The 26,430-nt window shown below is 37.2% G+C and overlaps 2 protein-coding genes across 6 annotated transcripts in view; both read right to left on the bottom strand.

Moving 5' to 3' along the window:
* Window positions 1-16,909, bottom strand: part of CLGN (calmegin) — a 42,433-nt gene extending 25,524 nt beyond the window's left edge. Inside the window, exons 1-4 of the mRNA XM_070474832.1 lie at window positions 16,825-16,909; window positions 6,548-6,694; window positions 3,939-4,012; window positions 2,700-2,758 (exon numbers count right to left, since the gene is read on the bottom strand). Coding sequence (XP_070330933.1) covers window positions 2,700-2,758; window positions 3,939-4,012; window positions 6,548-6,685 — 271 coding nt within the window. The 5' untranslated portion in view covers window positions 6,686-6,694; window positions 16,825-16,909. The remainder of the gene's footprint in view (window positions 1-2,699; window positions 2,759-3,938; window positions 4,013-6,547; window positions 6,695-16,824) is intronic.
* Window positions 16,910-20,851: 3,942 nt separating this feature from the next.
* Window positions 20,852-26,430, bottom strand: part of MGAT4D (MGAT4 family member D) — a 61,985-nt gene continuing 56,406 nt past the window's right edge. For 3 of the 5 annotated variants that reach the window (XM_070474827.1, XM_020891210.2, XM_020891205.2), the window contains exons 10-12: window positions 24,929-25,036; window positions 23,492-23,650; window positions 20,852-22,186 (exon numbers count right to left, since the gene is read on the bottom strand). In XM_070474827.1, the coding sequence (XP_070330928.1) occupies window positions 23,636-23,650; window positions 24,929-25,036 (123 nt within the window). In that variant the 3' untranslated portion in view covers window positions 20,852-22,186; window positions 23,492-23,635. Of the gene's footprint in view, window positions 22,187-23,491; window positions 23,651-24,928; window positions 25,037-26,430 lie in introns of those variants that run through there. The other 2 variants (XM_020891207.2, XM_020891208.2) reach the window with 2 other exon arrangements.

Raw genomic sequence — 26,430 nt, 5'->3', positions numbered from 1 at the left:
GCGATTTAAATTTTATTTTGAAAATTGTATGGCCAAAGAACACAAATTGCAGTTACCCTTTCTGAGCTAAGCCAATCAGTTCTCAGAACTTTTGGTCAAGAAAGTCCTATAAGCTAGATTAGCACTAGTCTGTAGCAGAGCAAAGCTGAGTGAGGCCCTCTCTGGGCTGGAATTGCCCCCATTTAAGACCAGGAAGTTCCTGCAATTAGATCATGGGATGCATCCAGGGTCATCTGTAGCCCCAAAGTTGTGGGCTGGACTTTCCTCCTTTACTCTTTTTAAAACAGTAAATAACTAATTTATATTAGTTTGTATAAAATGTTCCAGTTTCGAAAATTAGATGTCTTGCCTATTCCAAGAAAATTTAGTGAACGCTGGCTATTTTCCAGAATTGTGCCAACATGAAATATTAATGGGCACTTCTGAATTTACCAATGCACTTTATATACATTTTTTCTTTCTAAAAAAACAACAGTGCAAGAACCTGAACAGTCTCACTAATCAGAGAGGGGTGTTTTGAGGTCTATCATTGTGCACACTTTCTTGGGCTTTCAAAAATTCATTTTTTCAACTTTTCAGGTTTGTTTTCCTTTTTGTCCCCCAATTTGGTTATACTAAACTTTTCTTTAAAAGGTGAATTCATTTTCTTCTCTCACACTGATGAGCAACTCTATTATCACTACTAATCTTTGGCGTGACCAAATCACAAAGGCCTTCTTTGAAGAAGTAACAACTATGTCTTTAGAGATTTTAGGATACTGATAGTAAAGGATTTTTTAAAACTACATTGTCTTTCTTTCGTAATTACGTGCATATATTTACCAGCCATGAAAAGGTACTCTCTCAAAGTACTACTTTAATTTTAGAAAACCTGTGACAAGGTGATTATTCCTCAAGGACAAGAAGTTTTTCCTAACTTCAAATCAGTAGGAACTTTTCATTAACCAATCTTTACTCAAGGCCAGGTAATGTGAACTCTGATTTAAGTAAAATCTCAAAAAGAACTCAAACAATTTTATAAGATAGCCTGAAAATTAGTCACTTAAAGAACTGGTGGTTTTTTTAAACAGCAATATTTTTATTAATAACTTAATATGACAATTTAAATAAGTCTCCCTCAAATGCAAACCCTCTTCTCCAGCATATAATGTTTCTCACAGATTGCTCCTGAAAACCGAGCAATTGGATTTACTCAAGTGCACTTGACAGAAGCTATGATTAATGACTACAGTACTAAATATTCCTGCAAAGAAATTGATATTGGTCTCAACTAACCACTGTATAAAAGACATCACTAATATTTATAGACAAAATGCCACTTTCAGGGCCTGAACCTTTAATTAGAGGTTCTGTATTTTTCAAAGGTACTTTCAAGAAATTGAAAAGTCAATCGACCATACCAAATCTAATACACTAAAAAATTATTTTGTGGGTAATTATGTTTAATGGACAAAACATAAATGTTGTTAGTAAACTTATTTTTTGCTTGCTTGTTTGAGTTCTAATTTTAAGCTGAGGGAAAAGCTCATTTAAAAGCAGTAAGAGTCATTCCGTCCAGACTTAAACTCACTTCTAAAATAGACCATAACCTAATTTTAGGAAAATTCCATCAATGGATACTTCTAAAATAAAAACATACATCTACCCAATGCTGTTCTAAAAAACTGTAAAGTAAGCTAAACATAGATGTTTTAAGTCAAGCATTCTGTTTGATGGCAGATATTTCTGTGGGTATGATTTTAGGTACAGTTCTATCTTTGCAAACACTGCTTCTTTGAGGGCAGTCATTCTCTTCCCTAAAGGAATTCAGATGACTAAGCTCAGTGTTGCTTGTCCTGTGAATATGGCAGAGTTCCTTCTGGAGTTTAGAAGCACATGTACTAGGATGGAGAACACAGCATGAAGACACGCAGGCATGATCTGTATCTCACACTGAAATAAGACACCATGGAAAGGGAAGTAGACAGCTGGCCTCCTACACATGCTGTTATCTGTTCTGTTGTTATTCGCATGTAACTCCTAATGGGGTCTGAATGTGAGGTCACATCCTTATGGATCTTAGGTGGTCTGAGAGAGAGGAAATTCCCACTACCCATCACCTTGACTGAGGCTGATCCTGCTTTAGGATTTAACAACTGAGGAGGCTGGTTTTAGACTAAGAGGAAGAAGAAATTCTTTCATCATACTCCAGGAGAGTCCTGTTGGAAGAAAAGATGACCCTTGCTAATAGGACTTTTCTTTCCAAGGGTAAGCCTGAAGATAACCTATCAGAGATACGTTATGGGCCTGGAGATGGTGGCTCCAGGAGCAGCCACATTTCTTTTGGCTCTCATAGACGTCCCCTGTCTTGCATGCTCTAGGAGGATCATGCCATAAGTTATAACTTAACTGAGATAGGCCTATGCTTGAGAAGAAACAGTAGAGAACAGCAGTAGCCTGGGAAATCCTGCAAAAGACTAACTGCAGGGGAGTGAAAATTCAACCGTTTATAAAGTTAGAAACCTGGATGGTGGCTTAAGTACGGATTACTTGGACTTCCAGAAATACTGGAAAGGAGACAAGACAAAAGACTGAACATTCTATTGTGAAGCAGGATGGATCCTGAGGCCACCATATATATATTTAACAGAAATATAATTTCAAAAGCTCATGAACTCTGCGTCATCCTTGTTATGTTGAATATTTAAATAATACTGTACCATCATATATAGAAATCTCCGCATCTGTATCATCTTTCTTTGCTTTTGATAATACCCACCTATAAATAAAATTGAAAGAAATATATATCATTTAAAATAAAACTAACAATTTATAGATATAATGTGTATCAGAAATACAACAAAAGATTATCCAATAGTCTCTTTTCACTCTAAGATACATGAATACTTAGAGGCTAAATAAGGATGTCTATATACTATCTTGCAAAGAAAGTGAAAGTTGCTCGGTCATGTCCGACTCTTTGTGACCCTATGAACCATACAATCCATGGAATTCTCCAGGCCAGAATACTGGAAAGGGTAACCTTTCCCTTCTCCAGGGGATCTTCCCAACCCAGGGATTGAACCCAGGTCTCCCACACTGCGGGCAGATTCTCTACCAGCTGAGCAGCAAGGGAAGTCCAAGAATACTGGAGTAGGTAGCCTATCCCTTCTCCAGCGGTTCTTCCCACCCCAAGAATCAAACTGGGGGTCTCCTGAATGCAGGCAGATTCTTTACCAACTAAGCTATCAGGGAAGCCCAACTATCTTGCAAAGCTAGAGTTAAATTAAATTTGGAATCTGCAATTTACTTGCTGTATGATCATAGGTGAGCTTCCCTGGTAGCTCAGTGGTAAAGAATCTGCCTGCATGCAGGAGACGCAGGTGTGATCCCTGGGTCGGGAAAATCCCCTGGAGAAGGGAATGGCAACCCACTCCAGTATTCCTGCCTAGGAAATTCCACAGATGGAAGAGTCTGGTGGACTACAATCTATGGGGTCACAAAGACAGTCAGACAGAACTTCGCAACTAAACAACAATGATCATATAGGTAAGGTACACTAAACCTCAGTTTCTTCACTGGTAAAAGGCAGATTAAGACAGTTCTTACCTACATGTAATATAATAATCAACAGATAGTAATCTTTTTTTTTTAACCATTATTTAGGATGAAACATCTGAAATTAAACTATTAATATCTGTCCTAAGGAATGAAGAAATGTTCTAAGTTTTTACTTTATATTCATGCTTCATTAATATATATTCTTTGTATAAATAAATAATTCAAATTAAACATTTCTATCAATAATGAAAACGTGTTAAGGTGCTAGTTTACCTTAACTAGTACATTAATCTTTTTTTTATAGTTCTGTGGCAGAGGCAATTTTCACAAATTAACAACCAATAATTTCAAAAAAGCTAATCAAATCAAGGAAAAAATCCTCCTGAATGAATACTTACCCAGCCAGCTTTCCACTATCAAAAGTTTCTGTAAAATACACTTCTCCTACAGGCTGAGGTGTCTTATATTTAATCTAGAAAATAGATTTTAAAAATATAAAGTTATTTACCCTCACAAACACTTTAATTAAACAATCTCATTAATTAAGAACCTAGTATGGAATGCACATATAGGTAATAGAGATAGTACATTACATGGTCTCCTCAAAACTTTATATCCTTATGGTAATAAAATACAGAACATAAGAGATACATGATAGAAAAAAACACTACATGCAAACAGAATACACTGACTCCCTCTAACACTGAAGGGATGGGAGGAAGTACTCAGCCAAGGTCTCATTATGCAGTGGACATGGCCTTGAAAGGATTCTAACAGGTTACAGTATTTGGGGATAAAAATTATTAGAAGCAAAAGAAGTAGCATGATCACAAACATATAAGATGAACAATTTAATAAGCACATAGGTTAGTTTAAAATTAATTCCTGGCCTTCCCTGGTGGCTCAGTGGTAAAGAATCTACCCACCAATGCAGAAGACACAGGTTTGATCCCTGATCTAGGAAGATCCCACACGCCACATGTGAACCCCAACTATTAAGCATGTGCTCTAGAGTCTTAGTGAAGGAGGAAATGGCAACCCCCTCCAGCATACTTGCCTGGAAAATTCCGTGGACAGAGGAGACTGGTGGGCTACAGTCCACGGGGTCACAAAGACACGATTGAGTGACTTTCACTTTCACTTCTAGAGCCTTAGAGCCAGGACTGCTGAGCCTCTGGGCCTCAGTTACTGAAGCGCACGTGCCCTAGAGCCCTGCTCCACAGCAAAAGAAGCCTCTATAATGAGAAAGCCACGCCCTGCAACTAGAGAAGAGCCTGCGGAGCAATGAAGACCCAACTTTCACTGTCCTTAACCTTCCCTAATAGCATACTTTCTATTTAAGGGAGGAAAATCAGTAATTAAACAAAACCCCAGATACTTCTACAGGGTCAAGATTCTGCTACCAAAATTGCCCATCTCCTATGAAGTTTACTGAATTACAACTTTACTGTTCTCTCTATTTTTATGCATTGGCAAAAATGGGCCAATATATTTTATTCATACTTTACCATACCTAGAATTTTCATGCTATAAAATTAGAAGCATCAAAAATTGTTCTCTCCCATTTCTTACCATCTTTTCAAATTATCATCAAATATAGTTAGGAGTCATGGGCTTTCCTGGTAGCTTAGTGGGTAAAGAATCTGGCTTGCAATGCAGGAGACCTTGCTTCAATTCCTGAGCCAGAAGTTCCCCTGGAGAAGGGATAGGCTCCCCACTCCAGGATTCTTGGGCTTCCCTGGTAGATGAGATGGTACAGAATCCACCTGCAATGTGGGAGACCTGGGTTCTATCCCTAGGTTGGGAAGATCCCCCGGAGGAGGGCATGGCAACCTACTCCAGCATTCTTGCTTGGAGAATTCCCGTGGACAGAGGAGCCTGGCTGAGTACAGTCCATGAGGTCACACACACACACAAAGTCAGACACGACTGAGTGACTAAGCACAGCGCATAGTTAAGAGTCGCAGGTATCTGGCAATTTCTTTAAAGTATTAACCTACCGAAACCCTCATAATAGCTGTATCTTAAGTCAGCCATAAGCACTTTGATTATTACTTACTTTCTATGGGTCACAGAACCAGATTTTAAAGAAATTTAAATTTTTAAACCTAAAAATTTCAATGTTTAAGTTTGAAGTTTGTGGAGCTTCAAACTTAACAGGAGAAAGAATATTCACCTTGAACAGCTAAACAACACATGCAGTTGCAAATTTAAAAAAACCCTAAAAAGATTTATAACAACTTGGCCGATTCCTGTTGATGTATGGCAATAACCATCACAATACTGAAAAGTGATTATTCTCCAATTAAAATAAATACATTAAAAAAAAACTATGTATTATTCTTCTTAGTCCTTTAAACAGCAGCCAGCAGAACATAACTGGCATTTTCTTACCAAAAATATTTCTGAAAAAATTTTTGATTGTCCCAATATTAGATATGAATATTCCTCAGTGTGAAAGTTCTTATAGATTGTCAGAGTACACAAAAACCTCTAAAAACTTTTCCAGACTCCTGTCAGTCACCACCTCAAAACACAGATCTTCATGCTGAGACCGAAACAGTGGGAGCCTTACTAAATAAATGCCTATTTCATCATCACTCTCCTTTCGAACTCATCCTCCTATTCAGCATTTCTTTCCTCAGAGAAATGAATAAACACCATTTTCTCTACTTTTAGAAGAACTGAAAATTACTATCTTTTCTTTTATCTGAAAAGGGTTTAAGTATTTAGCCCTCTTTAGCTAGTGATGAACTCCAAGTTTGATCATAAAAATCTTTCCCATATTTATCTGGTAATAAAACTGTGCCAGATGCCATGCACACATTTCTGTAGCACATGGGCACCCTAAAAAACACAGCAACAAATAGTTGGAAAAAGGCAATGGTTTTTTTTCTATTTATTTACAAACTAAAGGCTATTCCAATTGAAAGGAATCCTAAGAAATTAGTCAGCCCTATGTATCATGTAAAGGAATAGTGGATAGCTTGGTTCTCAATAACCTTACCTCTGAGGAGAGTTCATTTTCATCAGTCTCTTCTGAATTTTCATCAAAGTCTTCCATCTCAACACTATCATCCATAAATTCTGCATTAATTGAGATGAAAAGAAGACCCAAACATAGCCGAAAGCCTTGGAAACGCATACCGATTATCTGTAAAAGTGACAGTAATCAGTAAAAATAAAACAACGTCATGAAAAATAAGTGTAAGTATACTTACCAAGAAATAAGTTCTCCTTTAACACCTCTTTTTTTCTAGGATGGCTTTTAAAAATTACCAAACTTACTTAAATTATGCTTTCAACAAGTGATACTACAAACTTCAAAATCCCATGGGCATCCACAGCTGAAGGCATGCCTTGAAAAGCAAAGGGCCAATGGCACAAACCTAAAGATACAGAAGTGACCACCAAACTCATGTTTTTTTAAAAAAGGATCATGATTCCTAAATGTTCACTCAAGTTACTTTTTTATTATAATGTTGCTTAAGTGTGTATAAACATACAATTGGAAATTTTATAACTGTAAAGCCAAAATACATTTATATGTAAACACCAAAAAAAGAAAAATAATTTTGCCACAACTGAAAGTGACAGCCTTTTACTGAAAACAAATTACAGCTGAAAATTCAAATAAATACAGGATTTACTGCAATGAGGTTGACTGCTGTGAATGAAGTTCTTTTGCATTTATCACCCCTGTAACACTATGATGATTCAATTACATACATAACCACTTCTCCATTCAAAAGCTCCAAAACCTCTGTTCCTGATAAGATTCATTGAGATGAGTAGAAGACAAATATTACTTGACTGCCTCTTGGCAGAAATATGTAATTTACATAACTACACCCTCCTCTTTCCCACTAGCATGTTAAAAATTCAGGGTTTATTTCTTGGCACCAGTGGACTTTTAAACAAGTAAATGTGAATAATGAAATTAGGAGATAGTCATTCATATGATCCAGGGTATAGTTATATTACCATCAACATGAAAGAGTTTCTATTAAAAAAAAAAAGGATATTCTGAGAGAACTCTTAACTGCTGCAGAACATATTTATAGACCTACATGGGTCTGCCTAAGAAACCCTGAATTTACGACACAGCACCCTACACCCACCAGAATGGCTATACTCAGAGAGAGACAATAACAGCAAGTGTTGGGAGGATGTGGACAAACTGAACTCCTCACACATTGCCGGCAGGAATACAAAATGAGCTTGGAAAACAGCAGGGCAATTCTTCAAAATGTTGAAAACAGAATTACCTTATGATTCAGCAATTCTACTCTTCTACCCAAAAGAAATGAAAACAGATGCCCAAACAAAACCTTGGAATATAAATGCTTAATGATGATAGCCAAATAATGACAGTTGTTAATGACAGCCAAAAAAGTGTAAACAAGTCAAAAGTTCATCAACTGATGAATAGATAAACAAAATGTGGACTATTCACATTGGAAGATTATCTAACAATAAAACAGAATGGAGTACTGGAGTGTTATAAGACAGATGAATCTCAAAAACATTATGCTCAGTGGAAGAAGTCAGTCATAAAAAACCATGTATTGTATGGCCCCATTTAAACAGGCAAACCCATAGAATCAGAAAATAGATTAGTAACTGCCTAAGGAAAGGAGTGGGAAAAAGGGTTAATTGGTACAAGGCTTCTTTCGAGGGTAACGAAAGTGTTCTAAAATTGGAATATGGTAATGGTTGTGTAATTCTAAATATGTTAAAACTCACTGAACTGTACTCATTAAACAGGTCAACTTGTAGGTATGCAAATAATACATCAATAAAGCTGTGTTTTAAAAAAAGAAACATCAGACTATAAAAAGCATTCTTCCATCTTGGTTAGCTCAACTAGAGCTTTTTAACGAGAGTGAACCTCTACATGAATGTGTGGGCCAGTTGGCTTCAATCCCTTCTAAAGGCCACTGACTGCAACTTTAAAGTTTACTTTGAACACGCATCTTTAAAAAAAAAATGAACATTCTATACCAAAAGATGTATTAATATCACCATTTTTATGGAAAAGAATCCAAAAATGATGCATACTACTCATAGTTTAATTAGAAGAGTGTAACTTCTCTAAAGTCATAAAAAAAGGTTAACTGAGATAGAAAGCAAATGTAAAGGGATCAATTTGAGCTCAGTAACAGGAAGCTATGGATTTTTAAAATTTTCACTTACTGGCACACAAGTGAGTACAGTTGCAAATTGCTTATCAATTGTTAATAACCCTGAAAGCTTCCTGGTTCTAAAAATTAAAGAGCTTTGCATGGCTTACACAATGTAGTAAAAGGTATTCTTGACACTATCAATAACATTTGAGTAAACAGAAATGCATAAAATAAATAACAGCAGTAATAATGAACATTAATATCATTTTAGCCCCATATCTTCTCCTTCAAAATGAATGTACACTTTAGTTTAATAATTAATTTGTTGAAAATACCATTTAGGTTATTACAGAGTATTGAGCAGAGTTCCCTGTGCTATACAGTAGATCCTTACTGGTTACCTATTTTAAATATAAATAGTGTCTACTGTTTGTTTTCTGTATCACAGTTCTTCCTAACTTTCCTTCAGAACCAGTTGCCAAAGCTTCAGGAAAAAAATTTAAAAAACCCTTTATCTGGAAAGCTTGCTTCTTCTCTGAAGTTCTATGACTATAATCACTCATTTGAATAAAACAACTAGCTAATTTAATCTTTGCAGTCTAGGACATCACTATGAAAGGCATTAGTACTTCCAATCTACATACGGAAAACTGTAAGATTCAGAAACCTGATCAAATTCTCATAATTGCAAATGTGAGACAAGGTGAGAATCCAAAACCTTACATTATACCATGCTACTTATTTTAATCTTACCCCCACTGCATTATTATATGTTCCTTTTTTCTAGCTTTGGGTTTTTCTAGTTCCTTAAGATGTAAAATTAAGTTGTTAATAAAAGATCTTTCTTTTTTAATGTAAGTGTTTACAGCCATAAATTTCCTTCTTAGCACTGTCTTCACTCTATACCATAAGCTTGGGTCTGCTTTCTTTTGTTTGTTTTTTGTTTCATTTATCTCAAGATCTTTTCCAATTTCCTTGTGATTTCTTTTTTGACCCTTTGGTTGTTTTAAAGTGTATTGTTTAATTTTCACATATTTGTGGATTTTTTTTTTCCTGCTTTCCCTCTGCTACTGATTTTGAGTTTCATCACAACGCAACTGGAAAAGATACTCTGAATCTTTTCCAGTTTAAACAAACTTTTAAAAATTTGTTAAGATTTGTTTCGTGGTATAACATATGGTCTATCCTAGAGAATATTCTGTGTGCACTTAAGAAGAATATGTATTTTTATCAATACTCATCAGGGATATTGGTCTGTAGTTTTCTGTGTCTTGGTCTGCCTTTGCTATCAGGGTAAGGCCACCCTCATAGAGTGAGTTTGGAAGTATTTCCTCCTGTTCAATTTTCTGGAAGAGTCTGAGGAAGACTGGCATTAATTTCTCTTTCTGCTATTGTCAGGTGAAGTGTTTTGTGTACATGTATCAAAGTCCAATTGCTCTGTAGTGTTAGTTGTCTTCTAATTTCTTACTGAGCTATATGGTTGTCCTAAAATATACAGGATTAGTAAAGCAAGAATTTGTTTAGATGGTATAATACAGAACTTCTAGCGCAGATGCTACCCCCTTGCTGCCTTACAAATGTGTAAAATATAAAAGCCCAGGGTTCTAAGCTTCCTGTGTATTCCTCACTTCATACAGGTTGTTGAAATCACAAACTATTTGTGAAGAAAGCAAGCAATGGAGAAGCACATTCATTTGCATGTATCTTTGACCTCATGTATGGTCTCTGCATTGCCTGTGGGCTGGTTCAATAACAGCAAAGTATAACTAACTCTGGCCAAGTATGAGATACTTGGGAGAGATTTCTGGCTGATCACCACGGATGTTTTCTTTTTTTCCCAGGAGACAAAACTATACTGTGCTTTTCTAGAGTTAAGCATGACTCAGGTGAATGGAGTGAGATGAGACCCAGGAAAGCTAACAATGCAGTGATAGCCTGAGTATAAAAGCCTGGGAGCCAGGACAGCCAGTGCTATAAAGTCCAGTCTGAAAGCCAGCAGGCTCAAGACCCAAGCAGAGCCAATGTTTCAGTTCAAGTCCAAGGGCAGGAAAAAAACCTGAAGTCTCAGCTCAGCCTGCTAGGCAGGAGAGTCCCTCTTCCTCACTGGAGTATCAGCTTTATTGTCCTATTCTGGCCTTCAACTGATTGGATAAGGCCACTCATCTAGGGGAAGGGCAATCTGCTTTACTCAGCCTACCATTCAAATGTTAATCTTATCCAAAAACACCCTCACAAACACACCTAAAATAATATCTGACCAAATATCTGGGTATCCTGTGGTTCAGTCAAGTAGATACATACAATTAACTATCACAGCCATCTACTCCTTAGGACACCAGCAACCAGAAATTATGTTAGGCCCCTGGGATTTTTTAATTTACTATTTGAGCATTACTTTAACTAATACATACTGTTAACTGAAACTGGGTATATTTTTCTAAATCAGAAGGACTTAGAAACAATGAAAATATCTCAGGAAATACAGCAAAAAGTGGGGAAAGAACCATAATAGCAGAAATAATAGTTGAAAATACAACTTTCTAATGATTTAAGCAAATAACTACAGTGTTCCAAGAATTCTGGATCTGATCCTATAAAACTCAGAAACCACTGAAGATGTGAGAGTAGTGAAGTGATCAGAGTGGAAATCCAGGATATGTAAATATTGTTTGGTTTTAGTAGTTATAGAAATAATAAACTGAATCTGCACTGGGCTCTTTTAAAACATAGCTACACACTAAAGTGGACTGAAGAGCATCATTTTCAAAATAATAGTTAAATAAACATTATAATGATACATTTATTTATTGAGGATTTATAGTACTTCTACATAGTTCCAAAATGAGGAAATTTGCAAAAACAAAAAACATACAAAAATATAAGGTCACTGACAGCCAGAATTCTCTTTTCTGTATTCACAGTGCTAGCCAAAGAGTGCCAGTGCATGATAAACAGAGACATATTTATGTTCACAGAATGAATGAATGCAAAAATGACAGGAAAAAATGTTACAGGGGAAGATAAATAGATGTTACTAAGCAACCAACTAGAATGACTTTATTGTTGTAGCAGCACTGCAACCATAGATTTGGCAAAAAGATTTCTAGGCAATTAGGGGAAGGCCAGAAACAAAATGAAGGAGTTTCACTGTCTATAAAAGTCTACAAGATCCTTGGAGGAAAAATCCTTTTTTAGAATTTAACTCCTAGAAAAATTCATGGGTTGAAACCTTATATACAGTAGATGTTTTAAACTATGGTTTTATGAGAAAGAAATGGTTACATCAACACTTCCAACACTGGCCCTCTAAAGTCTTTTAGAACATTGTTAAAATGTAACACAAAGTATTCCTATAGATAAAGGAGATAGTAATTTAGAAATTTTGCAGTTTTGGGAGAACTAAACATATTATTCATTTCTATTCTACATCTATGAAGAAATACCTCATTGTGAGGTATTTCAGAATCTTGCTACAGACATCCTGCATTTTAACAACTCAGTTCATAACTTACTAGAAAAGATAGTAAAAAAAAAAAAAAAAAAAGAAATTAGATGAAAAAATCTGTTACAACGTCATAAAAATAAAACTGGACAAATTCTCACCAAAATTAAAGAGTATTCTTGGAATTATCTGGCCATGGTGCACATAGTTCCCTTTGAAGCATCACAAATAAGGTGAAGAGATGGTAATGCTGCTGCTAAGTCGCTTCAGTCGTGTCCGACTCTGTGACCCCATAAACAGCAGCCCACCAGGCTCCTCTGTTCCTGGGATTCTCCAGGCAAGAACACTGGAGTGGGTTGATAGTGGCATCTTACAGAGGCAGCCTTCTTCCAAAGAAGCTGCAAGACTCCATTTGAAAATGCAGGGACTTTCTCAAAGAAACGAGCATGCTTCAGAATAAGTCACACCTGGGATTTATAAATATTGTAGTATCTAATGTTTCCAGAAATTCAGGAGAGGTTATTCAGTAGATTAAAAAATTCATCATTCATGAATTCATTTAACAAATACTATGGTTGTCAATTATGTGCCAGGCATGATGTTAGAATTTACAATTAGAACTTACTGAACTTAAAGAAATTAGCAAAACATATGGCCCCTGACTGCAAAGAGCTTATAGTTTGGGATGGAAAGCAGGTGTTAAATAACCCAGGTTTAACACACAGTAAATTGTGACAAGTGACTGACTGGTAAGGGATTTGTATGAGTCGGTAATTGGGGAACTAAATTTACATGGTGGAGGGAGTGTCCAAGAAAGCCTCCTTGAGAAAGCTACAGTCAAACTGAGGTCAAAGGCTAGAAAGGACGGATTTCCCCAGGCCGTGGGCAAAGGAAGCGGCTCTCTAGACAGGAACTGGAAAGAGGAGAGCGGGACAAGGAGAACAGGAAGTGCTGTGTGAGCTGCTGTTCAGGTGTGATGAATTCCAAGCTTGTAGCTCTCTCTGATGCCGGCACTGGTGCCCCGTCCTCCATAAGGAAAGTGAGACTCAGGAAGCAGCTTCCTCAAGAACAGAGAACACTACTCAATAGCAAAGGTTAAGACCCAAAGTTACAATAAGTACAGCTTCAAACTCTACATTCATTTCATTAAAGCTCCAAAGTTAGAAGGTTTAACTATTTAACTCATTAAATGCCCTATAAATTGAGGCTCTAGGCCTATAAATACAAGGCTAAGTATTTTTTAAATATGTTCCATTCTTTAGACTTCCATCCCAGTTTCTGTGGGCTTCATATTCTAAAAGCCATATTTTGATGTCTATGCAAACTATAATTTATACACACAAATCTAGTTAGTTGGTTAAATGGCCTTTAAAATCTTTCCAGCAAAGATTTTAAAGCAGCTTAAGGCTAGAAAAAAACAAAACAAAAATGAACAACTTCATAGTATTACCTTATATTTCTCTGAAACTTTAAAATTTTACAGTGTGCACACAAATTTCAGGATATTTAAGAAGACAGTTATGAAGTAAGGCTTACTATTGGAACTATAATTATCACATGCTAGATAATGTAAATGTTTCTGGGTATCATCTTAATGAAAGCATCTAGAAAGAATGTCTTCATTAAGTGTTAGCGTTTTTAACTTCCTGCGGTAGCCACAACAATGACCACCCCCAGCCAAGGACTGTGAGTGGGCTCTAGAAGCTGAAAATCACAACCTTCAGCTGATAATCAACAAGGAAACAAGAACCTCAGTCCTACAACCAAAAGAAATTGAATTGTGTCATCAATCTGAATGAGCAAGGAAGAAGAATCTCCCCAGAGCTGCTAATAAGGAATGCTGCCTTGTCAACACCTGATGTCATTGCAGTGAGACCTGGGTCAGACTTCTGACCTATAGAACTGTGAGAAAATAAATGTGTGACATTAAGCTGCTAAGTTTGTGGTAACTTATTAGGACAACAATGAAAAACTAATACTTTTATTATTCCTGTACTTGATTCTAGCTTCTTTGAAACAGTTCCCATCAACCAAATCTTACTTGGTAAGTGCAACAGCTTTTTTCAGTCCTATTGCCTACTGCTGTCTCTCGACCTGGCTGACTGCTTCTTGGAAGCTCTCTCCTTCCTTGATTTCCATGATGCTATTCCTGAGTCTTGCTTCTCTTCATCTTCTCTGCCACCTCTATGGGCTCTCTCTAATCTCCTGTAAATGATGCTGTTCCTTCAGGTTCTGTCCCCAGGCTTTCTCCTTACATTTCATACACTCTTGACCTCTACCTATAAGGACTAACTAAAGACTCCCAAGTGTTATCCACAGCACAGAAGCCACCACCCTTTAGTATCTGCAAGGACGTATCAAAGCCTCTATTAATTTGAGGCTCATCTTTCCACCCAAACTGGTTCTCTAATCTCAATTCCCTTCTTCCATTAACTGCACCTCTGGTCAACCAAATCAGCCAAGTTACTCTGTCACTATCTTAAGATTATTCTTTGCTGATATTCTGTATCATTGGTAGCTAAACCTGTTTGGGTGTTTTTGAATGTGTCTTTCTATATCCACGCCATAGCCTTAATTTAGGAATCCATGATTTCTGAAAAGCATCAATAAAGTCCCACTTTGCTTCTTCACTTGCAGTCTTCCCAATCCATCTATCTGCCACTTTCTCTCCAGCATGAATTTTCTAAAAAACAAGTCTAATGGTACTACCTGTTCATAAAAACATTCAACAGTTGTCTACAGTTCTCAGCATAAATTCTGCCCTTTTAAGACTCATTTCTTACTCTTAACACTCACCTATTAACACACTCATGCTTTCTATCTGCTATTATAACTGAGATGTTTCTGTTAGCCAGTTTTAATGGCTGACTGAGGACTCACCAGCACGGCTAAGCCTCCAAAGCAGTGTTGGAAAAATCACTTAAGTTTTAGTTGTCATGTAACTTCAGTAGCTCAACTACGAAGTGATAAGATAGAAAGTACCATTTGGCACCATCATGCCAAGTTTCATATTCTATTACTAAAAAGGAAAGGTCTAAAACTGTTCTAACCGCCCCCCCCTCTCCATTTATCACGTGAAAGGATTAAGCTGGATGATCTAAAAGTCTATTAGAGTTGGCAATTCTAGCTTTCCAGTTAAGAGCACTAAAACTTACTAGGAACAAGCAAGGTTAATTTATAGCACTTGAAAACCCACTCCAGTATTCCTGCCTGGAGAATCCAGGACAGAAGAGCCTGGCGGGCTATATAGTCCATGGGGTCACAGAGAGTCCATCCAACAAGACTAAAGTGACTAAGCACAGCACTGTTCAGTTTCTGAGGATCTATAACATACACAATCCATACACAGTAATCAACTTTATCAACTAGATGAGGGCTATCTTCCATGGATTTACGGATAAGCTCTAAATGTGACTGGAAAGCATTAGTCGCTCAGTCATGTTTGACTCTTTGCGACCCCACTGACCCCGCCAGGCTCCACCGTCCATGAGATTTTCCAGGCAAGAATACTGGAGTGGGTTGGAAGTTCCTTCTCCGGAGAACCTTCCTGACTCGGATCTTCCTGACCAAAGGATCGAATCTGGGTCTCCCGCATTGCAGGCAGATGCTTTACCATCTGAGCTACCAAGGAACGGCCTTTAATGTGATTGGAAGATCAAACCCATTGCATGTGAAGACAAAACTGTAAACTGCAGTCAAACAATTGCCAAAAGGAAGGTAATCAATATACCTAGAGTGACGTAAAAATTTTAGAGCAAGCAAAATCGCAAGGCTAGATCAAGGTTTTGATGGCTTTAAAGCATCAAAAAGTTTCCAAACTAACTTTCCTAATCCGAGAGTTCTTCCCATGGCCACTCTCGATTGATCTGCTTTCTCCCTTCTGGGCGTCGTTGCCATTTTTTTATATATCCAAAGCAAACGCCTCGGAGCCCTGTTGCTCCGGCAGGCGCTATAAATAAAATCAGCTAAAGTATCTGATCGTAAACACGCCGTGGGCGATAATGAGTCTGGAGTCATTAGGGCTACGCAGGATTCACCACAACCCTCCCTCCCCAGCGGCGCGCACCGAGCCCCAGGCGGCGCGCCGAGGGAGCGGCCGGGAGTCGCGGGCCACCGCCGCCGAGAGGTCAGGTCCCTTCGCCTCTACAGATCTTGGCGGGCAGGGCGTGAACTGAGCCTAGCTGGGTTTGACTCGCCTGTCAGTGCGAAGGAGCGGGAGGAGTGAGCAGCGCCGAAATGAGACCGGGCCCCTCGCCATCCCTCGGGAGCGCGCACCGGGGCTCGAGCGTGGAACGGGGTTGAAATGGCAACCGCTGGAGTAACGGACTCGGCTCCCCGGGGCCTCTGAACCCTCGGGGACAGGCCGGGCTGAGGGGCCAACTGGCCCTGCCCGCGCCGGCCCCAGCGCCGCAGGTAGCAATGCACACAGAAGTTCCGGGGGCCCCAACCGACCCCGAGGGGGCATCGCCCCGCCGCCGCCCGCCCGGGCCGGCCTCCCTTCCCCCGCGGCCTGGAGAGCCCGCCCGAGAACCTCGCTGGCTGCGTCCCCATCCCCAAACTCCACACCCACCTCCTCACGGGTCCCTACCGGGTCCGCCTGGCGGACGCCCAAGAGAGGGGCGCAGCAGGAGCCCCCGCCCTGCGGGGAAGAGCTAGGACTCGGCTTCCTCACCCCCAGCTGCAGCGCAGAAGGACGCCGAAAAGTGGCCCACGCACCTGGCTTATGGGCCCGTCTTCGGGAGGGGCAGCTCCGATGTCCGAGCCGCTGCCACCTGGTCCCCGCGTCTCCCCCAGCTCAATCCAGCCGTCGGCCGCGCAGCAGCGACTGCTAACCGCGCGTGCGCGTGCGGCCGCGGGCGGGGAGGAGGCGGCGGCCGGAGGCGCGTGTTGCGCGCACCTGCACCGAGGGGCTCAACCGCCGCCGAGGGCCCTTCCCGACCACGCGCCGCGCGGTCCCCGCCGGCCGGTTGCTGCGTGCGTCCGGCTCCTGGGATGGCCCGGGAGGCATTCCTGGCTATCCATCCGAAGACCCTTCCCTCCCGCAAAGCGCCTGCTCCCTGCAAACAGTGAGGTCCTACCTCCTATTGCACATAATTGGGCCCTGAATTTTGAGTAAATAACATTTTAACAGTGTCCGGTTAGTACCCCAGGCCTTCCCTAGGGTTCTAGACGTTCTGATGAGAGGTCATTGTGGTCAGCAGAGAGCTATTCTTCCCTGAAAGTGTATGATGGAGCTACAGTAAATATTAACATAATAAATAGTACCACATGGTTACATGGTGTCTTTTTAAATGCTGCTGATACCAATTGTTAATCTTTCGTTGTGTTTACTGCTCTCTAAACAAAGCTAAGCACCGAAAAATTGATGCTTTTGAACTGCGGTGTTGGAGAAGACTCTTGCGAGCCCCTTGGACTGCAAGGAGATCCAACCAGTCCATCCTAAAGGAGATCAGTCCTGGGGGTTCATTGGAAGGACTGATGCTGAAGCTGAAACTCCAATACTTTGGCCACCTCATGCGAAGAGTTGACTCATTGGAAAAGACCCTGATGCTGGGAGGGATTGTGGGCAGGAGGAGACGGCTGGATGGCATCACCGACTCAATGGGCATGAGTTTGAGTAAACTCCGGGGGTTGGTGATGGACAGGGAGGCCTGGTGTGCTGCGATTCATGGGGTCACCAAGAGTCAGACACAACTGAGCGACTGAACTGAAACGGTTTTATTATACATTCATTATGCTATTGAACGTCCTAACAACTCTGGTGAAAAAAACTGAAGAAAATTACTTGCCTTTGGCTTGAAGTATTAATAAATGGTGGAAATGGAGTTCAAATCTTTTCCAGAGCCTGTCATTTTAACTCACACTAAAAGTTAAAATACAGCATAAACGTAGTAGTGAACACAACTTTCTTTGCCCCATAGATGTTGGATCATATAAGCCCTTACTGCTTATACTTGATAATAAATTTTGACTTTGATTTTGGTATTATAATGCTTTAAATTTTATTGGAATAATAAAATATTTAACTTGTGATACCTCTGTTAAAGAGTCTCAGATTAAGGGAATTGATGGAGCTCCATGCATAAAATGTGATTATTGGCTAGATATCGAGATCACTGAACATTTTTCACAATGCATCCGTGATAAGACCACTATATCTAGACTTTTGAGACTGTCATCTTCTGTGTCAAAGATGATATTTTTGGTATTTGGATGGTATTTATGGGTTTAAAAAGACACATTCATTCCAGGTACTTTAAACAGTATTATGCTCTTCTTTTCTTAGGCTTTGCGACTTCTGTTATTTGACATAATTCTGTGGCCAGCAACAAATTTGACTTGTTGGAAAAGAATTTCTGAAGGATCCACTCAAAGTTTGCAATGAAGAAGCTGAAAGCTTAAACTTTAGGAACAAGGAATCTGAGCTAAATGAGCCCTTAATCTGACCCACTGATGTGAAGATTTATTAAAACTCCAAGATTCAGATATATGCTTAATACTTATTCAGTTTAGAATGTTGTTTGAGGGAGTACCTATTTATCTATTTTGTTATTTTAAAAGGAATTCAGAATGAAAAGCTAAAGTGTTTCCATGTTCCTGTCACTGAGAGGCTTACCAGACATTTATTGAATATTTATCTTCTGTCTGCTAAACTATGAAAATACTGATAACTCAAAGATGACAACTATATGAGCTCTGCTTTCAAGTAGCTAATAATGTATTTAGAAAAACAGACATATAATCTGTTGACCACCATTCTAGAAAGAGACCCAACTGAGATAAAAAGGCATTTATCTGGGGTCTGTTAGGACTCCAGCCTGGAGACACAGACTCAAGAACTACCTGAACTGTGTTCTTTTTGGACTACAAAATGAGGCTTATAAAGGCAAAAACCGAAAGCTTAACGTTACTTGAGTGGTTATCAAGAATTATATTTGGAGCTGGCAAGAAGTAAGGGTGCTTATTAAGTGAGGATTGGTGGGGGTCCCAAATGGTTGCATAGTTACAAGGGGAGAACTTGAGACCATAAGGTTGCAGCTGACAGGTGCTGTTTTGAATACAGCTGGTGGTGGTCTTGAGTCTCGCATAGCTCAAAGAAAGTTCAAGTTCTCAGTGGTGCAGAGACTTCTCTGAGACCTGGTCCTCGTTGGCCACCCAACTCCATTTTTGTATGCCTGATCCATGATTACTCCATTATAATTTTAATTATCATCAAATTAAATATCCAATAATGTGTAAGTTACATAATAGAACGGACAAAATGCTGGGACAGAGTATGTTGCCATTCATTTTTCCTAAAGGAAAGTTTTATCAGAGAAGTACTATTGGGCGCATCCTAGGAAAGCCAAGGAAGTGGGCATTCTTGGAATCGTGGTTGACATTTTCTGTCTCTACTTGTTATCAATTTGGGTAAACTGTATTACCCTAAGAAATCACTCATTTTCATCTAAACTTTCAGAAAGAAAATATCAGTAAAACAAAAATCTTTCATCTCATGATTCACTCATTACCTATGAGCAACTACTAATATCAACACAGCATCTAAAAATATATGCTAAGGTAAGTAAGAAAAAAAAAAACCATAAGATGATGGTCTCCATGGGAAAATGCCTGGGCAGATTTAGCTCCCATTATTTGTTCATAATTGTTTCAATTCTGTCACCAGGTGGAAGATCCATACAGGAAAACACAGCAAATCCCTAGATAATTTACACACTTATGTTAGAAAAAAAGTGTCTCTTTTCCTTCTACCAGTATACCACATTTACTATTACAACTACTATTAGTAGTACTACCATATAACCATTTACTTCCACAGTATTTAAAGCAGATGATGGTGGCTAATATCAATACTTAAGAGACATTCTGGCAAGAGACTTTCACTTACCATGCCTCCAATGTTTACAGAGCTATTCATTTAAAAGTAATGTTGGAAAAAAAAGTCTTATCTGAATCTGGCTTTTACAAACTTATCTGATATATTGAGTCAGGTGCTTAAATACACAATTTGCCTCCATGTGTACGTTTGAAGAAAAGTGATTTTTTAAAAAGTAAAATCAGCATGTTATATAATGAATGCCCCAACCAACCAGAGATCACTATTTGCTCTGCTATACTTCAGATAGGTGTCTAAGGTTCTCCAAATCTCCCCTTCCCCATACACTCAGACCAGAGGCTGTGGGTGGTGAATGAGACCCTCCAAACAGCTACCATCTGGGAGCAGTAGGGATGGGAATGGAAGATGGGGCATCTCTCCCGGCTACATTAGAAACATTTTCGAGAATTGCTTTGTGCTGACCACTGAAACACTTGTTCTGGAATCATTCCCTTAAGGACAGCAGTCATTGGGTTGAATCTTTAAGGCTGTCTTTTAACTTCCTTCTCTTTATCATAATTTCCAGCATCTGCCATGCCCAGGTTATACTGGTCAGTGTTCAAATGCCTCTTTCTGAGTGTCACAGCCGAGTTCCCTTGGAATCATCTGGAATCATTCAGGCTTTTCAACAACAGCCAGTGGAATGTTGGGCAGTCTCATTTAATACTATTCCAGTTTATTGTATCAACCCTTCGGGTATTTTGTTCCAATTTTGGATGGTGAACTAAGAAGTCTAGTGGGTACTTTTACAAGGAATTGTGCTGCTTTTTCAGAAATGCTCTACCTGGAATTAGTTGTAATTTTTCATAGTAACCTGGAATATGATCTGGTAGATTTAATTTTAAAAGCTCAAAACGGAAGTCAAAATTTAAAAATACATGTCTTTTATTTTTCTTCCCAGCTTTATTGAGGTAATAGTTGACATATAGCTCCTTTCTTTAAAGAAGAAAGTGAAATGGGTGCATATGAATAGTTCATTGTTCATATTCACTTTAGTATGTGACATGGTTCATGTTGATGTAAATGTGCAAAGTTTTGACAGTCAAGGATAATACAGTAGTTTGAATTAAGATTTTCATATTTTATGAAGGGCAAGAAAGAAGGAATATCTCATTATTTCTCAAAGTAAAACTCAATAGAATAACAAGAGGAAAAATAGTAGATTTTAATAGATTCCTATAAGAAACTGATGAATTAATAAAGATTTTAAAGCATTTAACAAATAAATTAAAAAGCTTGATATAAGAGAAACCAGCATCCAATGAATAGGAATATTTAAAGAAGACATTTATAAAGCACAAAACTAACATTTATAAAAACAAATGAAAAAAGGAAATCAACTATACCTCAATAAAAATGCAAATGAGTGATGCATATTTTAAAGGGAGTATGTAAAGACTATAACATTCTTCTCTAATTCATATGAAATATAAGAATTCATAACTCTCAAAGTTTATCACACGAAGTCTCTAACAACAAGGTAATTAAATTATAAATCAACAGTAAAAGATGGCAAAACCAAGATATTAAAAAAACACTCCCAAATAACCCAAGAGTTGAGAATGCAATAATAAGAGAAAATATGAAATCTTTAGAACTGAATGACTATCAGAATACATATACAGCAAGATGTTTGTTAATCAGCTCAAATGGCACTTGGAAGTTTTAGGGTTTTAAACGCATTTGTTAAAAAGACAAGAAGATATTGGGCACTGCCAGCCTCACAGCTGCTCAGCCTTCTGCTATTTTAGGTATCTTAACAAAACAGATAGCAGCACGCACCGGTTCACACAGAACCTGTCCCGGATAATACCAAGTTTCTGAAATTTTAGCTACTTAGCTAAAATGTTTAGCTTTTTAGATAGCTACTTAACTATCTAATTCAACAAAATATATTTCTTTATTTTTAAAAACCTCCCTGTCTTTACTTATTTTTATAAAAAATTGTAATAGTAAGGGTACAAGTATCATAAACAAATATGCAAATTTTTGTTTGCATATTGTATTTGCATATTGCAAAAAATTGACATAGAGGCAGTTAAATACTTTCAAATTACTAGTTTGTTCATTATTCCTTCCTCTTTTATATAATCATTTGTTTTGAATATTAAAATTTCTGAAAGATGTCATTGGAAATCACGGTGACCTAAGATTAAAGTAGTACAGAGCTTCGTCTTGTTGTGCTTCATTTTTTCATATTTCCTGTAATAAAAATAAGAAATCTGTAACATCTAGAAATGGCATATTATTCATTCATAAGGACATAATTATTTTCATGACAGTTTTCTGATAATACTCTTTCCTTATTCTGTCCTTTTGCGACCACCTCCGTCTGCTCTATCTTTACATAAAAGAGACACATAAAACTTTACAAAACGATTTTGAAGAAAATACAAACATGCTGCATGTCATTATTCATATTCCCATTATTTTATGGGAACTATTCTTCTATGCCTTCTTCCATCACCTCCAACCAGGGTTAACACAAAACAAATGGGTCATACACACACAAAAAGCCATTGTTTAACTGACATTCAAAGTTATTTGGGTTTGAAAAAAAGATAAAGAAAAGAAACAGAGTTATTTGGGCATCCTGTATTTTATCTGGCAGCCCAGCCTGCAACACATTGAAACACTCTGCCCTGAGCCCAGTGCATTGCAATAAAAGGAAGATGACCTTTCGTGTAGGACGAAGCACTAGCAAATTATCAAACACACTGTTCTCTGACTTATCAAATAATAGAAACTCTTTAAGTACTTTTGAGTTTTCAGAAGTTATTCGTACTGAGACATTTTAGTTGAAATTATGTTTATTATAGATGTAGAACATGAAATGATAAAGGACATTTAAATTGAAGACATAGGTAAAATTTTAAAATTTGTAAAACTAAAATTCACCACTAAGATGAACTTTTATTTTATTAGATTATTATTTTTTAACTATAAGTTAGATGAATAGAGACAAGCTAAATTATTTTTCTGCTTAAAATTTACATATTTATATCTATACAAATATATAAAATACATAAAGCACATAAAAGATACTCAACATCTTTAACAGTCATTAAAGATATATAAATTAAAATCATGAGATAGCAGGGTTTGCTTTAGAATTTTATATAAATAGAATCATACAATATGTAGTCTTTTGCACCTGGCTTTTTTCAGCTAGCATAGTATTTTAGTGATTTACCCATATTGGTGGATCTATTGATAAGAATGAGCCTTCAAACTCGGCTCTATTGTCTCCCAATTCATTGTACATCCATAGTACATGATAAAAAGGGAAAAGGAAATTCCTCTTTTACAGTACATGATATTATATTCCCTTTTACAGTACATGATAAAAATGGAAAAGGAAATTGATTCTTCTGAAACAAAATATTAGTGAATGTTAGAAAGCTACATGCATAAAATTTAAAAACATTCCTAACATAAGGCTATAAAATAACACATTGATGACTATCTGACAATTTTCTATATATTTATATCAATTTTTATACTTACCACCTTTTTATTGATGGTTTAACTTTCTTTAATATGATGTAATCTCTTACCCACTATGAAGAAAGTTGAGAAATAGTATAATCCTTGTTTTTTCCAAAGAATGATTCTGATCACTTTTAAAGAAGGTGTTAAATTTTGAAATTCCTAATAATAGATATCCTGTTGGAAGTTTTTAAAATAATTTAATATAATCATATTTTACACATGATTAAATTGCTATTTCTTTCTGTTTTATGTGGTATGAAGAAAAAAAAGAACAAAGTTTAGATTATAACATCAAAATATGAATGATTAGCTGTACATTCTCCTTAATCTGTCACGAATTTACAAAGATAGGTTAAAATATCTTATCTTGTAAAACAGATAAAGGAAAAAAAGAATCCCTTTATAATAGCATCAAGCAGCAAAAAGGCATAGACTAATTTCTGTCTGCATCACCTGTGACTATGTTTTATGTATTTTGATGATAAAGATTCATAAAAGTTCTTACTATTCCAGGCACTTGTTTACCAAGCACTTTAAATCTTGAATTCCACCTTCCCTGATGGCTAACAGCTAATGTATAGTGAGTTCACACTCTAAGGTACTGTTTCAAAGGGTGCAGTACAATAAATACCCCGAATAGAAAAGGTGAAAAGAGGGCAGACAGATAATGAATGAAATGATGAGAGGGTGTACATGTGCATTTGTCTCATTTCAACTGAGAATATTAAAGCAATCATTAGCTTTGTTGTGTGAAGAAGCTAAGAAGGATAGCAATGTCAACAGTATGGCAGAGGTAAGAGAAATCTTAAAGCTTGTTAATTTCAACCTCATTTTCTAGCTTTCTTTAAAGCTCAGAAGCATGGTAGGGCTTGCCCAGTCTCATGTACACAGGTCATCACAACTAAAAATTGATTGTTTTGACTCTGAAGTCTTTGCTCTTTTTACCCCACCAAGATTCTAAGACAATTATAAATAACATTGTTTTTGAAAATGATGAAAAACTTAGGAATGATTAAAAATCAAATAATGCTAAAATTTTGTTCATTTGGTAAACAGTGACCTGAAAAAGAATGCTGTAGAATTTAAATGCTACATTTAAATTCAATAATAGAGGCATTTTATTTTTGGAATTTTTTTATAATTCTGAATATTAAACTAAAATAGTAAATTTTGCTATAATTTTCAAAACACCTTTTTAGTTTCATTATTTAAATTACAGAGCTGAGAAGAGTAAGGCATAGAAGTTTACATAGGCTGGATTTTTCTAACCAGGATAGATAACCTGGATCTTGCAAAGTTGATTGCTGTTCATAACAAATAGTTCTGTCATGAGATGAATTGTGTTTAGACAATTTTTATAGCCTCTCATGTTCTCATCATTCTTTTTCTAAATAATATTTTGTAAGTTCATGAAACCTTGTGTATTACACAACTACATGTCAAAACACTTACTTTGAAATATTGTTCTCTTCCAGGGTATGATGACTGTATACCCACATGCTGGAAAAGAGAAGGTTTATATCGAATACGAATATGCTTATTTCGTTCTATACATTTTTCCTGTAAGAGAAAAAACAATCTTGTGTAAAAACCCAAATACTCGTTTTTATTGCATTCACTGCATTTATCTTTTATTAGTTTTTGCCTGGATTCTATATTACTACTTTAAAATTTAAACAAAACATTTAAATTCTTAGCTTTTTCTTTGTAAGAATAATGGAACAAAGAAATCGAGATGCAAAAGCATGTATTTTCTTCCATGAGCTCTATTAGTTCACTAGAAAATCAGGCTTGCTTGCTCAGTCTTGTCCAACTCTTTGTGATGCCATAGACTATAGCCTGCCAGGCTCCTCTGTCCATGAAATTTTCCAGGCAAGAATGGTGGTGTGGATTGCCATTTCCTACTCCAGGGGATCTCCCCAACCCAGGGATGGAACCCAAGTCTCCTATGCATCTCCTACATTATAGGTGGATTCTTTACCACTGAGTCACCTGGAAAGCTCAGAAAATCAGGCTACTATTGTGTGAACTATAATTTTCCTCTCCTCTCTCTTTATTCTAGTAACATAAACTTTCTAGTATTTTCCCATCTATCCATTTCTCTTGGTCTACATTATTCTCTCCCCATTTATTAATTTAAAAACTAAATTACTCCCTCTTCAATTTCTCCTTAAAACATATATGATTAAAAAAAAACAGTATTATACTTCATGGAAAAAGATTTGGATAATCTTCTCAAAGAAAGATGGCCTGTGACATTATCACCCCTATTAAAAACAAGCATTTGATTTGCATTTCTCTGATAATGAATGATGTTGAGCATCTTTTCATGCGTTTGTTAGCCATCTGTATGTCTTCTTTGGAGAAATGTCTGTTTAGATCTTTGGCCCATTTTTTGATTGGAGAAGATGTGGTACATATATATAATGGAATATTACTCAGGCATAAAAAATGAAATAATGCCATTTGCAACAACATGGATGGATCTAGAGATTACCATACCAAGAAAGAAAGTTAGAGAACGAAAAATGTCATATGCTATCACTTATATGTGGAATCTAAAATATGACACAAATGAACTTATCTAGAAAATAGAAACAAACTCAATAGACATGGAGAACAGACTTGTGGTTGCCAAGACGGAGAAGGGGTGGGGAAGGGATGGATTGGGAGTGTGGGATTAGCAGATGCAAACTATTATATATTTAATGGGTAAACAACAAGGTCCTACTGTATAGCATGGGGAAATATATTCAACATCCTTTAAGAAACCATAATGAAAAAAGAATATGAAAAAGAATGTGTATGTGTGTGTGTATATATATATGTATATATGTATGTACATGTATAACTGAATCATTCTGCTGTACAGTAGAAATTAATACAGCATTGTAAATCAACTACACATCAGCAAAATAGTTTAAACAATTATTATGATTGCTATCATTATTTCT

Source organism: Odocoileus virginianus, chromosome 12 (assembly GCF_023699985.2).
Source record: "Odocoileus virginianus isolate 20LAN1187 ecotype Illinois chromosome 12, Ovbor_1.2, whole genome shotgun sequence".
Lineage (NCBI taxonomy): Eukaryota > Metazoa > Chordata > Mammalia > Artiodactyla > Cervidae > Odocoileus > Odocoileus virginianus.
Note: the sequence above shows the minus strand (reverse complement) of the source record. Positions and strands in the feature narration are given on the sequence as shown.